The 13,558-nt window shown below is 33.4% G+C and overlaps 2 protein-coding genes and 1 long non-coding RNA gene across 4 annotated transcripts; all 3 read left to right on the plus strand.

Annotated features, from left to right (window-relative positions):
- Positions 1 to 4,716: 4,716 nt before the first annotated feature.
- On the plus strand, positions 4,717 to 9,174 carry LOC106336221 (protein NLP8-like). Of its 2 annotated transcripts, XM_013774983.1 has the most exons (8): positions 4,717 to 4,898; positions 5,352 to 5,420; positions 5,499 to 6,428; positions 6,893 to 6,931; positions 7,033 to 7,716; positions 7,805 to 7,925; positions 8,016 to 8,336; positions 8,408 to 9,174. In XM_013774983.1, the coding sequence occupies exons 3-8, from the start codon at positions 5,520 to 5,522 to the stop codon at positions 8,992 to 8,994; spliced, it is 2,661 nt and encodes an 886-aa protein (XP_013630437.1). In that variant the 5' UTR covers positions 4,717 to 4,898; positions 5,352 to 5,420; positions 5,499 to 5,519; the 3' UTR covers positions 8,995 to 9,174. The 2 variants fall into 2 exon arrangements, with proteins under 2 accessions (XP_013630437.1, XP_013630436.1); XM_013774982.1 differs by having other exon boundaries at positions 7,805 to 8,336.
- A 1,894-nt stretch (positions 9,175 to 11,068) lies between these two features.
- LOC106333929 (defensin-like protein 192) lies at positions 11,069 to 11,611 on the plus strand. Its single transcript, XM_013772310.1, has 2 exons — positions 11,069 to 11,156; positions 11,311 to 11,611. Exons 1-2 carry the CDS (start codon positions 11,096 to 11,098, stop codon positions 11,517 to 11,519), a joined length of 270 nt encoding a protein of 89 aa, XP_013627764.1. The 5' UTR covers positions 11,069 to 11,095; the 3' UTR covers positions 11,520 to 11,611.
- Positions 11,612 to 11,970: 359 nt separating this feature from the next.
- LOC106332099 lies at positions 11,971 to 13,355 on the plus strand. Its single transcript, XR_001267992.1, has 2 exons — positions 11,971 to 12,138; positions 12,781 to 13,355. It is a non-coding gene; the product is annotated as an uncharacterized LOC106332099 (long non-coding RNA).
- The last annotated feature ends 203 nt before the right edge of the window (positions 13,356 to 13,558 follow it).

Below are 13,558 nucleotides of genomic sequence, written 5' to 3' on the forward strand. Positions count from 1 at the left end.
TTTCACGTTTTTTGTTGTTGGTGTGTTTAAAATGATGTTCAAACATCCATATTTATAGGAAAATTCGAATCTGGTAGTTGTAATTTTGCTATGAATTTACGACGAAAATTAATTAGGTTGGCAAAAAAAACGTGTTACACCTATGAAGTTGGTGGATTCAAAAATTTCCTCGCTAAATACACGTAAACTATTCCCTCGTAAATACCACGCAAAATTTACGTCGTATTTACGAGGAAATAGTTTTTCCTCGTAAAATACTCGTAAAATTACATCCACTTTACGACGAAACAGTTTTGTCGTTACGTTACGAGGAAATAACGATGACTTTAGTTTTTCACGTAAATTCGTCGTAAATTCGACGCAAATTTACGAGGATTGTTTTTCCTCGTTAATTTTCGTCGTTAAGCATGTGTTTTCTTGTAGTGATAGTTTCTTAAAATTCAAGAAAATAACAAGAAATCAAACGCAGCGAAAATTCCTCATAAATGGTATAATTTTTAAAGAATGAGTAGGAATTGACTATTCCCATTAATTTTCTATGTCACCATTTGGACCCTCCATGTTTACGATGAACAAGATCTGAGCGTTTGCAATTTGTTATACTATATGATATTAAATATCGACGGGAAAGTTTGCTATTACAATGTAGTGTTCTTTTATCTTTTTGAGAAATTAGGAAATGGGCCTTTAGGATCCTTGTTGGGTTTCCATGATCTTTATTAGGCCTAGATAGTTAAAATATTTTTCATCAAAAAGTAAAACATTTTGTGGGTTTTGTTTAGGAGATTGTTTACTCACAGAAAAAAAGGAATCTTGTATTAGAAATTTATACTAAGGGAGGTCTGAAGAGTTAAAATTACAGAGTTATTATTACTCTTTCATGCTGAAATTGATCCATCGTCTAGATATGTCCTATACTTAAAAGTGAAAAGGACTATCTATTCTTGGATAATAAGTTAAAATCTTTGTGGCATACGATCCACTAAGATTATATTCATCATATTGCTAATGCTTGAAAGAATAGTACAACTTTTTTTGGTTAAAATGTTAAGATTTATAACCAGTTTTCAATTTTACAGAGTTGTGGAAGACCACTTATTGCAGAAAATGAAGGAAACAGCAACATTAGACAGGAGAGAGTGAGAATATTACAACTTTTTAGTCTTTTGTTTTCTAATCACCACTTTGAAGATTTAAAGTACAACAACAAATATATTCGTTAAATAGTAATTACCAAATATTAACACACGTAACAGAAAGAGAAAATGTTGGTTCATCTATCTGATATTTGATGATAGAAAGCGACCAACGAGACAATTTTGACATTACTTGCAAAACAATATTGATTTGATGTTTATAAACTCATATTAAGTTTGGATCTAATGCACATATAACTGATCCAAAAGATTCTATTTTCATACTTGTCCCGACAATGAGCGAATCTTGCTACAATTAACATTAGACAACAAATAAATATTAATTGCATGGAACGCCAGTCTCCCAAGTTTCATTTCCTTTTCACCCTAGAACAGTATTCGATCGGAAATGACTTATGGCTCATATCTATAATAAGTTATAGCGTTTGAATTTATAAACAGAACAAATAATTAGTTCTTATCTTCAATATTTTGATTTTCACCCTAGTAAATTACTTATATTTAACTACTTGCAATTCGAAGATTAAAAGTATATCTTTTATTTTCATTTTCACGGAAAAAAGCTAGTAGTCACCTTCGCTAATTAACGTCTGTTAGACATAAATTTGACTCTATGAAAGTGGGACAAATTATTAATGAAACTAGAGTTGTTTAGTCTAAAACTTAGTTAGCTAGCCCAAGTGGATTAAAAGGAAGCACCACCAGTTACACGACAGTTCCGTGTATTCTAGATGTTTCTTCTAGGTCGTCTAGTGCAATTCTACAGTTTTTATTTTGTCATCTAATTATAGTACATCATAATATATATTCAAACATCTCTAAATAAGTAGGCTGCCAAAGTAAGTTATAGATATTTTACAATCATACGTTATATATTCTCAATAAAAGATGGAAAAGAATTTAAAAGATTAATTACAACAAATAGGGGAACATGCAAAGTCTTGCAAGATACATAGCATAGCTGTATACTATTGAAGGTTGACAAAAAAAGAAGAAGCTGTATACTATTGAAGATTCCACGCTTGAAGAATCTTGAAAGGTAATTCGAATCTCGAAAGGAGAATCTAATCGGCCGATCGAGATTCTTCGTATAGTACCAAGCTTTCGTCATCTTTATATATGAAGAATATTATAATGTAAGAGGAGAGGAAGTGGGTCATTCGTGACATCAGCAGAACGATAAAATATAATTAGACAAGGATATTATAACGATCAGTGATGGTTTAAGGCTAAATAAATCAGTATAAAAATCTCATGCATCTTTTGTTGATCTCCTAAACCTAAAATAAGATTAAGAAAACCGTAATGTACAATTAGAGCTTTAAGACCAACATTAACCCGGATTTTTAGGGTTATTTCTTAGCTTTTAACTAAGAAAAGCTAATAACCGATTCTTAAATAAGAGATATAAGAGCCGGTTCTTAGCCGAAAAGTGTAAAAAAAAAGTGTCAAATCATGAATTAAGAACTCTAAATTAAGAGCTCGGGTTAATCATGTTCTAACAAGTAGGATATAGTGTGTTTTTTATTCCAAAAAAAAAAGTCGGATATAATCTATTATTGACTCATCGAAACCGATGGGAGTACCATTTGATGATGACTGTATTATCGGCAATCTGACCATAATCTGTACTTTCGGTCAATACAATGAAAAGAATTACATGTTTGCATACATAAAATATAATACGATTCTCTTAAAACACACAAAAAGTTATTATAAAATAACATATAAAGAAAAAAATGACTAAAAAAACTTTTAGTAAAAATAAAAAGATTAGTTATCAATAATGAATAGCATATTTAATAAGTAGCACAAAAATAATAGTATATTTAATATAAATAAATATTCTAATTAAAAAAAATAATTAGTCTAAATTTTATATCTAAATCTTAAATCATAAAACTCTAATTCCTAAATTTCATCTCAAAAAATCTAAATACTAATTTTAATCATTTAACCCTAATATTACATGTATTTTGTATCTTTTACGAAATGATATTTTAACCATTGTCTCTTATATTATTTTTAAAACTAAAACATGTGGCGGTAGAAATTATAAAGCAATATTTCATAAATTAATAAATATACACCATAAATTAATAAAAAAATTAGGTTTTAAATTGGATTAGTTCAAAATATAACACAAATAGATAAGATAATAAAATAATATTTATTTAGAAAATTTTATATAAACATACGTCTTTTTAAAATTATAAATTAATAATTTATATGTATATACATTTTATATAAGTACAAGCAAGCCATTATATTTTTTTTTGCATATCTACAATGAAATTATTTAATATATTTTGATGAAATTTAATAAAATTATATCTAAAATCACACTTAAATTCTGTGTAACGTATTTTATATACACCAAATAATATAATAAAACCAATATGAATGTCGAGTTTTAAAAATAAAAAAAATCTAATTTTTTTTCTGTAAATTAATAAAATATGAGGATGAATTACATGTTTGCATACATAAAATATAATACGATTCTCTTAAAACACACAAAAAGTTATTATAAAATAACATATAAAGAAAAAAATGACTAAAAAAACTTTTAGTAAAAATAAAAAGATTAGTTATCAATAATGAATAGCATATTTAATAAGTAGCACAAAAATAATAGTATATTTAATATAAATAAATATTCTAATTAAAAAAAATAATTAGTCTAAATTTTATATCTAAATCTTAAATCATAAAACTCTAATTCCTAAATTTCATCTCAAAAAATCTAAATACTAATTTTAATCATTTAACCTTAATATTATATGTATTTTGTATCTTTTACGAAATGATATTTTAACCATTGTCTCTTATATTATTTTTAAAACTAAAACATGTGGCGGTAGAAATTATAAAGCAATATTTCATAAATTAATAAATATACACCATAAATTAATAAAAAAATTAGGTTTTAAATTGGATTAGTTCAAAATATAACACAAATAGATAAGATAATAAAATAATATTTATTTAGAAAATTTTATATAAACATACGTCTTTTTAAAATTATAAATTAATAATTTATATGTATATACATTTTATATAAGTACAAGCAAGCCATTATATTTTTTTTTGCATATCTACAATGAAATTATTTAATATATTTTGATGAAATTTAATAAAATTATATCTAAAATCACATTTAAATTCTGTGTAACATATTTTATATACACCAAATAATATAATAAAACCAATATGAATGTCGAGTTTTAAAAATAAAAAAATTCTAAATTTTTTTCTGTAAATTAATAAAATATTAGAATCCCAACATTATTAATTTATACAGTTTTTATTTTTGGAACATAAAAATGTGTTAGTGTCATCACGGGATATAAAAAATACTATATTATTATTTATACCATAAGATTAATTAAGATATTTATATATTTATCAACAATAGTAGTTGTCGGTTTTGTAAAACATATTCTCTGACTGACATATGAAGACACCTGTCCAAGGATTCCCAAATTAAAATATTTATCTAATTTTGGATAATAAATAACAATCCCAGTTCCTTTCACGTCGTCACACGTGGATAACTCTTATCAAAACGCATCGTTCTGTTGCTTACGCAAGCACACAAGCTCTCAAGATACAGAGAGAGAGACCGAATCGATTCCAAAGTCTATTCCTTTCGTTGCAAAGCTTACGAGTATTCCATTAATGTAAGCGGCCATATATCACTCTGCTGATGTAGTAGTATCTTCCTCCAGTGCTTAAAGCGTAAGTCTTTCCCCCCCACGCAATATCTGTTAATGGAAACAAACCGAACCTTCTACTTTTAGCTTAAAAAGCTCTGTTTTTTTTTTTTTTTTTTTTTTTTATCTCTCGCCGTAATTTCTCTTCAAGGAAGACCACTCGTGGTAGTGTCGTCTCCCTTTTGAGTTCGAAAACTCAGAACTTTGGTGTCTTACTAAAGTTCAAGTTTGGAGTTTTGCAATTACGTGTTGTTTGCTAACAAATGTGGTGCTGATTTTCGCAATTTTGTGGAATTTTGGGCTTTTTTTGTTTTTTTTTTTTTTTGCTGCGGTGACTTTTGTCCTCTTTGAAAGTTTTCCCCCTTTTTAAGATAAAAAAAAAAAAGTTTGAGGCTTTCTTGCCAGTTTCAAAGTTCTTCTGTGTACTTATTGGGAACAGTTTCTTGAATTGATTTTTGTGACGTCTTCTATGTTGTAGGGTATTGATGGAGGTTTGATTCATTAAAGTTGCTACGTGAGAGCGTTTTCAAGAATCCTCCTTTGCTTTGTAAGATTCAATTGAAAGATCCTTTCTTTGAATATTTTGAATAAAGATCAATACTTGTTGTTGTTGTTGTTGTTGTAGAGTCAGCTAATCATCAACGTTATGGAACACCCTTTTGCTTCCAGAGACAAGGTGTTTGGTTATCAAGATATGTCAACAGAAGAGATGGATGGTTTCAGCTTTGGTTCTGGTGTTAGGAATCTGATCTCTGACGATATGTTTAACTCATCTTCCAACTCTGAGCTTATGAATTTCGACTCTTTCTCCACATGGTGCAACAGCCCTTCTTCCGCTACTGATATCTTGTTTGCTCAATATGGTCTGTCGACGACCTCCCAGCCTATGCCCTTTGGCGCTATCACTTCATCAGGTCTTACTCGTTCGTTCCATGATTTGGAAAGCTCTTACTATGGTGAAGAAAGACTGTCAATACAGGAAACGAGCTCTCAGTTTCATCGCTCGTTCGATGGTGATGAGTTAACTGGCAAACGACGCAGGGTGGCTATTCCCAACTTGATGAACTGTACTATTCCCAGGTCTTTGAGCCACTCGCTAGATGAGAAGATGCTCAAGGCATTAAGCTTGTTTTTAGAGTCCTCAGGTTCAGGAGAGGGAATTTTAGCTCAAGTTTGGACTCCTATTAAGATAGGAGACCAGCACGTGCTCAGTACATGTGATCAGGCCTATTTGCTTGACCCGAGGCTGTCCCAGTACCGTGAAGTCTCGAGGAAATTCACTTTTGCCTCTGAAGCAAATCAGTGTTCTTTTCCGGGTCTTCCTGGCCGTGTCTTCATCTCCGGAGTACCTGAATGGACGTCAAACGTTGTGTATTACAAGACGGATGAGTATCTGCGTATGAAGCATGCAATAGATAATGAAGTCCGTGGCTCCATTGCAATACCTATCCTTGAAGCTTCTGGGACAACTTGTTGTGCCGTCATGGAGCTTGTCACTTCCAAGGAAAAGCCTAATTTTGATACGGAGATGGACTCTGTTTGCCGTGCTCTCCAGGTTGATTCATATTCCCTCTCTTTGCTTATATGTATTTTTGCTTTCACTGAACATTATTTTCGTCAGATCAACACATGTTAGCTAGTAAAACTCCCAAGTCAAAAGCATGAAGAGTAGATTTAATCTGGTTGAGTTCTAGGCTCTTCCCAACATTCTAGGGAAAACCATTTGAACGTAGAGAACTTGTGTCAATCTTGTCTTAAACAATCTGGATGTTGATGTCTTTTGCAGCAGGAAGTGCATAAAACTACTTTTAAACTTTATGAAAACTTGATTTAGGGTCTGACAAATCTTTGTTGGCTTAAGAACTGCCCGAGTCTTCTGCCTTTGTCAATGACAGCTTCCAAGGCAGCTCTCTAGACAGTATGTTGTGGGTGGTTGCAACCTGAGGTTACAAAATACAGTTACTGATTCCCTGTATTAGCAGAGAGATTCATGTTTTCTTTTTCCTTTTTACTTTTCAGGCTGTAAACTTACGGACATCAGCGAGCCCTCGCCCTCAGGTAACATCTGAACCAAACAATAGCTTACTATGTATGTACAATACAACCCCATTATTTATCGTCACTTTATGCCTCAATCTAATGGTTTGTCTGCTTTTCAGTTCCTCTCCAGTAATCAAAGAGACGCTTTAGCTGAAATACAAGATGTTCTCCGAGCAGTATGTCACGCACACAGGTTGCCTTTAGCTCTAGCCTGGATTCCTTGTAGTTACGGCAAGGGGGGAAAGAATCAATCAGGTGAAAGTTGTGTTCTTTGCGTAGAGGAAACAGCTTGTTATGTGAATGATACGGAGATGGAAGGCTTTGTGCACGTTTGTTTGGAGCATTGTCTAAGAGCAAAGGAAGGAATCGTCGGCAAAGCTTTCGTATCAAACCAGCCGTTCTTTGCTTCTGATGTGAAGGCTTATGACATCAGTGAGTACCCTCTTGTTCAGCATGCTCGAAAGTACGGTCTGAATGCTGCTGTTGCTATAAAACTGAGGAGCACTTACACTGGTGAAGATGATTACATACTTGAACTGTTCTTGCCTGTAAATATGAAAGGAAGCTTGGAGCAGCAGCTTCTATTAGACAGCCTTTCGGGTACTATGCAGAGAATTTGTCGAACTCTTAGAACCGTTTCAGATGTAGGGGAAACTAACAAAGAAGTGAGTAAAGCTAAATGTTCAGGAAACTTCCGGACAATGTTATCAGATTCAGAACTTAACTCTACTAGAAATATATTTTCGGATATGTCCTCTGATAAAGATAACAGTAGTGCAGGCTCTCAAGGCACTTATGAGCAGGTATGTGATGCAATTTGGTTCTTCTATAGATATTGTGAACCGAACTTACTAGATTGAGCATTGATTTTTTTCTTAAATTTCTTGATAGGAAATGAGCAAAGCTAGAACACAAGAGAAGAAGAAAAGCACAACAGAGAAAAATGTGAGCTTAAGTGTTCTGCAACAACATTTTTCTGGGAGTCTAAAGGATGCTGCAAAAAGCCTTGGTGGTGAGATTTCCACAGTTTCTCTCAGGATGGATGCGTTTCTATTACCAGACAAACTTTTTCTTACGCTTGAGTTTGTATCTAATCTTGCAGTTTGTCCCACTACGCTAAAACGGATATGCAGACAACATGGGATCATGAGGTGGCCATCTCGTAAGATAAACAAAGTGAACAGGTCGTTAAGGAAAATACAGACGGTGCTTGACTCTGTCCAAGGTGTGGAAGGAGGACTCAAGTTTGACTCAGCGACAGGCGAGTTTGTAGCAGTTTGCCCTTTTATCAAAGAACTTGATACCCAGAAGGATCCTGTTAGAGGTCAGGAAGATGTGGCGGCTCAAGATACTTCGTTTGAGCTCTTGGAAGCTAAATCAGTCGACAATGAAATCAAGTTAGAGGAGGATATCATCACAAACGGTAACAAAATCTCTATACCATAAGGCTTGGATGGAGAGACTATAATCTGAAGCCACTTTCTGGTTGTGCAGGATCATTCGTGGAGGTTAATGCGAGTGGTCAGCAATGGGCTTGGATGGCTGAACAATCTAGCTTCCATTGCAGTGAAGGAATAAAGAACAATGGCAACTTAAGCTCTCAGGCAATCAGATGCAGTGGCAGTATCAACGAACCGAACCAGTCCGTGTCATGCAGCATGTCAGGTTCATCAAATGGATCAGGTGCAGTTATGCTACGAAGCTCATCGACTTCCATGGACGATAGTAACCAAGTTAGAACACAGAAAAGCAACAGCAGCGAGAGTGGATCAACAAAGCTCACTGTAAAAGCTACTTACAGAGAAGACACAATACGTTTCAAGTTCGTGCCGTCGCTTGGGTGTTCTCAGCTGTACAAAGAAGTTGGGAAACGTTTTAAACTGCAGGAGGAGTCGTTTCAACTCAAGTACTTAGACGATGAAGAAGAATGGGTGATGCTGGTTACAGATTCTGATCTCCAAGAGTGCTTGGAGATATTATATGGTATGGGAAAACACACGGTGAAGTTCCTGGTTCGTGATTTGCCTGCGCCTATAGGTAGTTCTGCCGGCAGCAACTGTTACCTAGGAACAGGCTTATAGCATCTACTGCTCAGTTATGTTATCCCTTGTGAAAGAATGTTTTTTATTTCTCCATATATTAGTTTACTTATAAGAAAAGGTATGAGCTAGGGATAAAGACAGTTTTGGCATAGTGGAGTCGGGATACTGTATATGTTTGTCCTTTTATATAAATCAGAGAATAAGAAGTTTGATGTCTAAGCCAAGTTACTGATGTTGTACTCTTGGAAAATTAGTTTTGGTATAGTTCGGCTCTGTATAACTAAGCAAAACGGTTTGGTTCTGAAGATAAATAGCATAGAACCAACACCAAGTGTTCAACTCAGAGCCGGACCTGAGCTCTCAGGGGCCCTATCCAAAACAAAAAAAAATTGATTTCACGTAAGAAACAAAAAAAATCTGGTTTTTTTATACATGAACAAAAAAAGTTGATTCTATGGAGATGAAGGCAAGTATGACAAGTTTCGCGTAGCAAATTAAAGATATCGTGCTTTTTTACCTTTTTAGATTTATCATAACATCAACTAAATCAGGTACCTATGAGTCTATAACCCTATATATAAATATTTATTATTTACACCACTACGGCACTACCGAAACTTTCCCTTTTAATTTTTCTGTGCATTTAAGTTTACATATATCAACTGATCAACATACTTACATACGTACATATAAAAGAAAAAGTTGAAAGTGGGGGCCCCATTCCAATGTTTCATAAAACTAGGTTCAAGTCCGGCTCTGGTTCAACTACATATGAAAAGACAAACCAAAAGTGAGACACAGAGAAAATGGCAAAGGCAATAAAACCCGTTACCATCTTTGTTGTCTTCTTCTTAGTTATCTCTGGTATAGTGGTAAGTTTATTAACAGAGATTTTGTTAGTAATTAACTTCATATTACTCTTTGTCTTCTTCTTAGTTATCTCTGGTATAGTGGTAAGTATGGTTAAATAATATAAAAAATAAGAAATATATTCCGTTTAATTTTATATTTATAAAATAATTGTTATAGGAGACATTACAAGTATCAATATTTGTATATATAATAACAAATATGCGACATTTAATCCAAATAGCTGAGGCTCACTTGGTTTGATGATTGATCATATGGTTGGCATTGTTATAGCTAGAGGCTAAAACAGTAACTATTAACTTTCATAATTCGCAACTTTTCATAAGCCAAAAGAATAATCCGAACCAAAGAAAATATCTACGTGTTTCAAAAACATTCATTTAACAATCACATGCATGTAGATATGTACTGTTTAGTAAAAAAAGAAGAAGCTATATTACTGTGTCTGACTGCCGTTCGATTGATTCACGTTTAAATCTACAATAAATTTTAATATTTAATATATTAATTGATAAAAATGAAATTTTTTAAATGAATCTCTTAGAGCATGATTAAACCAGACTCTTAATTTGGGGTTTTTAACTCATGATTTGACACTTTTTTATTTTTATTTTATTTTTTTTAAACTTTTCGGTTAAGAACCGGCTCTTATAACTCTTATTTAAGAGCCGGTTCTTAGCTTTTTTTAGTTAAAAGCTAAGAAACGGTTCTTAACCGAAGCTAATAACTTCACCCTAAAAACCCGAGTTAATCATAGTCTTAGGTTTGTTTTTTTGAGTCTTTCATACCAAAAATTACTTTCCTTTTCTCTCTTCTATTTGTTTTTATTTTTATTTTTTATTTCCTTTTAACTTTTTATTTTTGAAATACCCCTTGAGATAGATACTCTAATAAGCGAGTTCGACCATGCTTGCGACTCAGCATCTGATGTGTCTATCCCACATAATGCCAGCTGCTCTCTGTTGCCAGCCACAAGAATCAAAATATTTCCTCTCTCCGGTCCCCTATAATGATCTGATGGGTCACTTGCCCTCCGAGTCAATCCCAAGTTGACTCAGTCCTCAGAGCCACGCTATTGTTTTGTTTTTTCATGATGGCAGCTAACGTGACTCGTGTTTTAGCATGCCAATTTTTTCATTACAACCTCAAAATAAATAAATAGCATATCATCACGACAAGTGTAGAGTATGAGCATATTTATACATACGTTTAAGTCCAGAGAAAAAAAAGTGAAATAGTGTAAAGCGAGAGAGTAGAGAGAGATAGGGCAATGACAACGAAGTCAGTTTCTTCCCTCGCCATATTTTTCATCCTCTGTCTGGTTATCTTTGGTAAATTAACTAACTCTGAATTTCTCATTTTGTAAAAAAAAAAAACTGATTCATTGGATTCATGGTGCCTCTTGGTGATCGCATGCAATATTTCGTTATACTATATCAATATGTAACGTATATTTTCTTAAGTATCTTTATATGAAATGAGCAGAAGTGCACGAGACAGAAGCGCAGGATAGAAAATGTCTTAAAGAATACGGAGGCGACGTGGGTTTCAGCTTCTGCGCGCCTCGGATATATCCGTTGTTCTGTTATCGGAGATGCCGTCAGAACAAGGGCGGCGCGAAAGGTGGAAAATGCCGTTCAGAGGCCGGCACTGGTATGAAATGCTTATGCGATTTCTGCAGCAACACGCCTTAAATCAAATTCTAAGCGATCGTTACATACTTTTGGCCGTAGACGCAGACGCCTTGTGTTTGAATCTTGTATGTATCATGGTTTGTGTAATAATATCCAAGTAGTAACTTAATTAATAGCATTAAGTGAAATAAATAAAATAAATAAAGAGAACTACGACTTAGTTTTCTGTAATTATACTTTAACATCAGTTAACAGTAAAAAACTCAAGAGTTGTTTGAAATTGAATTGATGTTTTTTGGTTTGTTCTGTCAAATGTTTGGTCTCCTTATATACGTTTGATATTTCTGAAAAATTAATACATTATGGGACCTATAGTCGGATAAAATTATGAGTAATTGAAATGATTTAAGACGATGGTCCGTATTGTATCTACTCTCCACAGACCACTCACTATGATATTTCTTATCGGATTCATTTATATGAGTGGTTGCAAGGAAGTTAATGAAAAAGCCTAGTGGGTTTGAAGGTCTTTAAAAGATGAATAGCACGACAAGTACTTTAGACGCCACTTAGACAAAACAGCATAACTTGGAGCGAGAGACATATCTGAATAGAGAGAAAATGGGAAAGACAACAAAGTCAGTGTTCATCATCGCTGTCCTCTTCTTCGTTATCTCCAGTGAGTTTAATCCATGTTTTACTAAGATTTTGAGATTGGATATATAGCTGTACTAGTTGTGCTTGTTACTAATAAAAAGTTTTTCTTTACCAAAGAAGGGCAAAGAGTTGGTATAGTGATTAAAACTTTTATCTTTTCTTAATGTATTCATTATTTTTACAAGGTTATCAACTTTAAAAGAAAAAAAAAGATAAAAAATCCAATAACATATATACCACTAGTGAGTTCGTCTAAGCAAATTAAACCTGATTACCTGATAAAAATATAAGAGTCCAAATTTAACATGGTCTGACCTTTGCACTAGGGGATGAAAGGGCCTAGAAACACATAACCTCTTTACTTATATTTAACATGGTCTGATCTCAGTTTCAAAAAAAAAAAAACATGGTCTGATCTTACTTATTCAAAAACAAGTTTTTCCTTTGTTAGTGACAATTAGTTAAATCCACTTCTGAATTTATTGTTTGTTGCGTTTAGTTTTGAATTTTAACATATTGTCTTATGAACAAAAATTGTATCGTACTTTGTAATTAAAATAATTTATGAGAAATCGATGAAAAATAAATTGTATTAAAACCGTAAATTCCTTTTTAAAATTATATTTGAAACAATCAAATGGAGACGTAAATGGTATATGAACAGAAGCGGCGGCAGAGATAGAAGTGGGGGAGCCTGGGTGTGCAATAGACTCCCGCGGTGACGTCGATAGACTATGTGTTAAACAACCACCATTATGTGATTGTTATTGTCGTTTGATCAAGCGTGCCGTTGGCGGAGGACGCTGTGTTGGACATATCACCGAGAATCTTGGATGCGTATGTTACATGTGCAACACGACGAACGCAAGCGATAGCTACAAGCTCTAGCTGCAGTTCTAAGCTTCAGTTGTCTGTTATAATGGAATCTGTTTGGGTTGTGTGAGTGTGTCTGTCGTCGTCGACATGTTCATGTGCGATATTAACATGAGCAACAGAATATCTACTAGTGTATATTCTAATACAGTACATTAAAAAAAAACATGAGTTCACTTCAGTTTGCGACTCATTATATAAAATAAAGGTTATGCATTTACATAAGCATAATCTCATTCTGGTATAATTGAAAATGTTTCGGTGTGTGTGTGTTTGTATGTAGTCGACATGTTCATGTGTGATATTAACATGAGTTCGCTTCATTTTGCGACTCATTACATGAAATAAAGCTTAAATATTTACGTATAAGCATAATCTGATTCTGTTATAATCAGGGGCGGACGCAAGATTGTTTTTGGTATGTGGCACATAACTAGGTTATGGTAACTAATGTTGAGTTTAAATGAGTATTAGACAGTTTAGTACTAGTTATCATGGGAGAAAAATAATTTAGGGTGGGGCACATGCCATTCCCCCCTAACCTCTAGGTCGGCCCCTCGTTATAATTG

The sequence above is a fragment of the Brassica oleracea genome, chromosome C3, assembly GCF_000695525.1.
Source record: "Brassica oleracea var. oleracea cultivar TO1000 chromosome C3, BOL, whole genome shotgun sequence".
In the NCBI taxonomy this organism is placed as follows: domain Eukaryota; kingdom Viridiplantae; phylum Streptophyta; class Magnoliopsida; order Brassicales; family Brassicaceae; genus Brassica; species Brassica oleracea.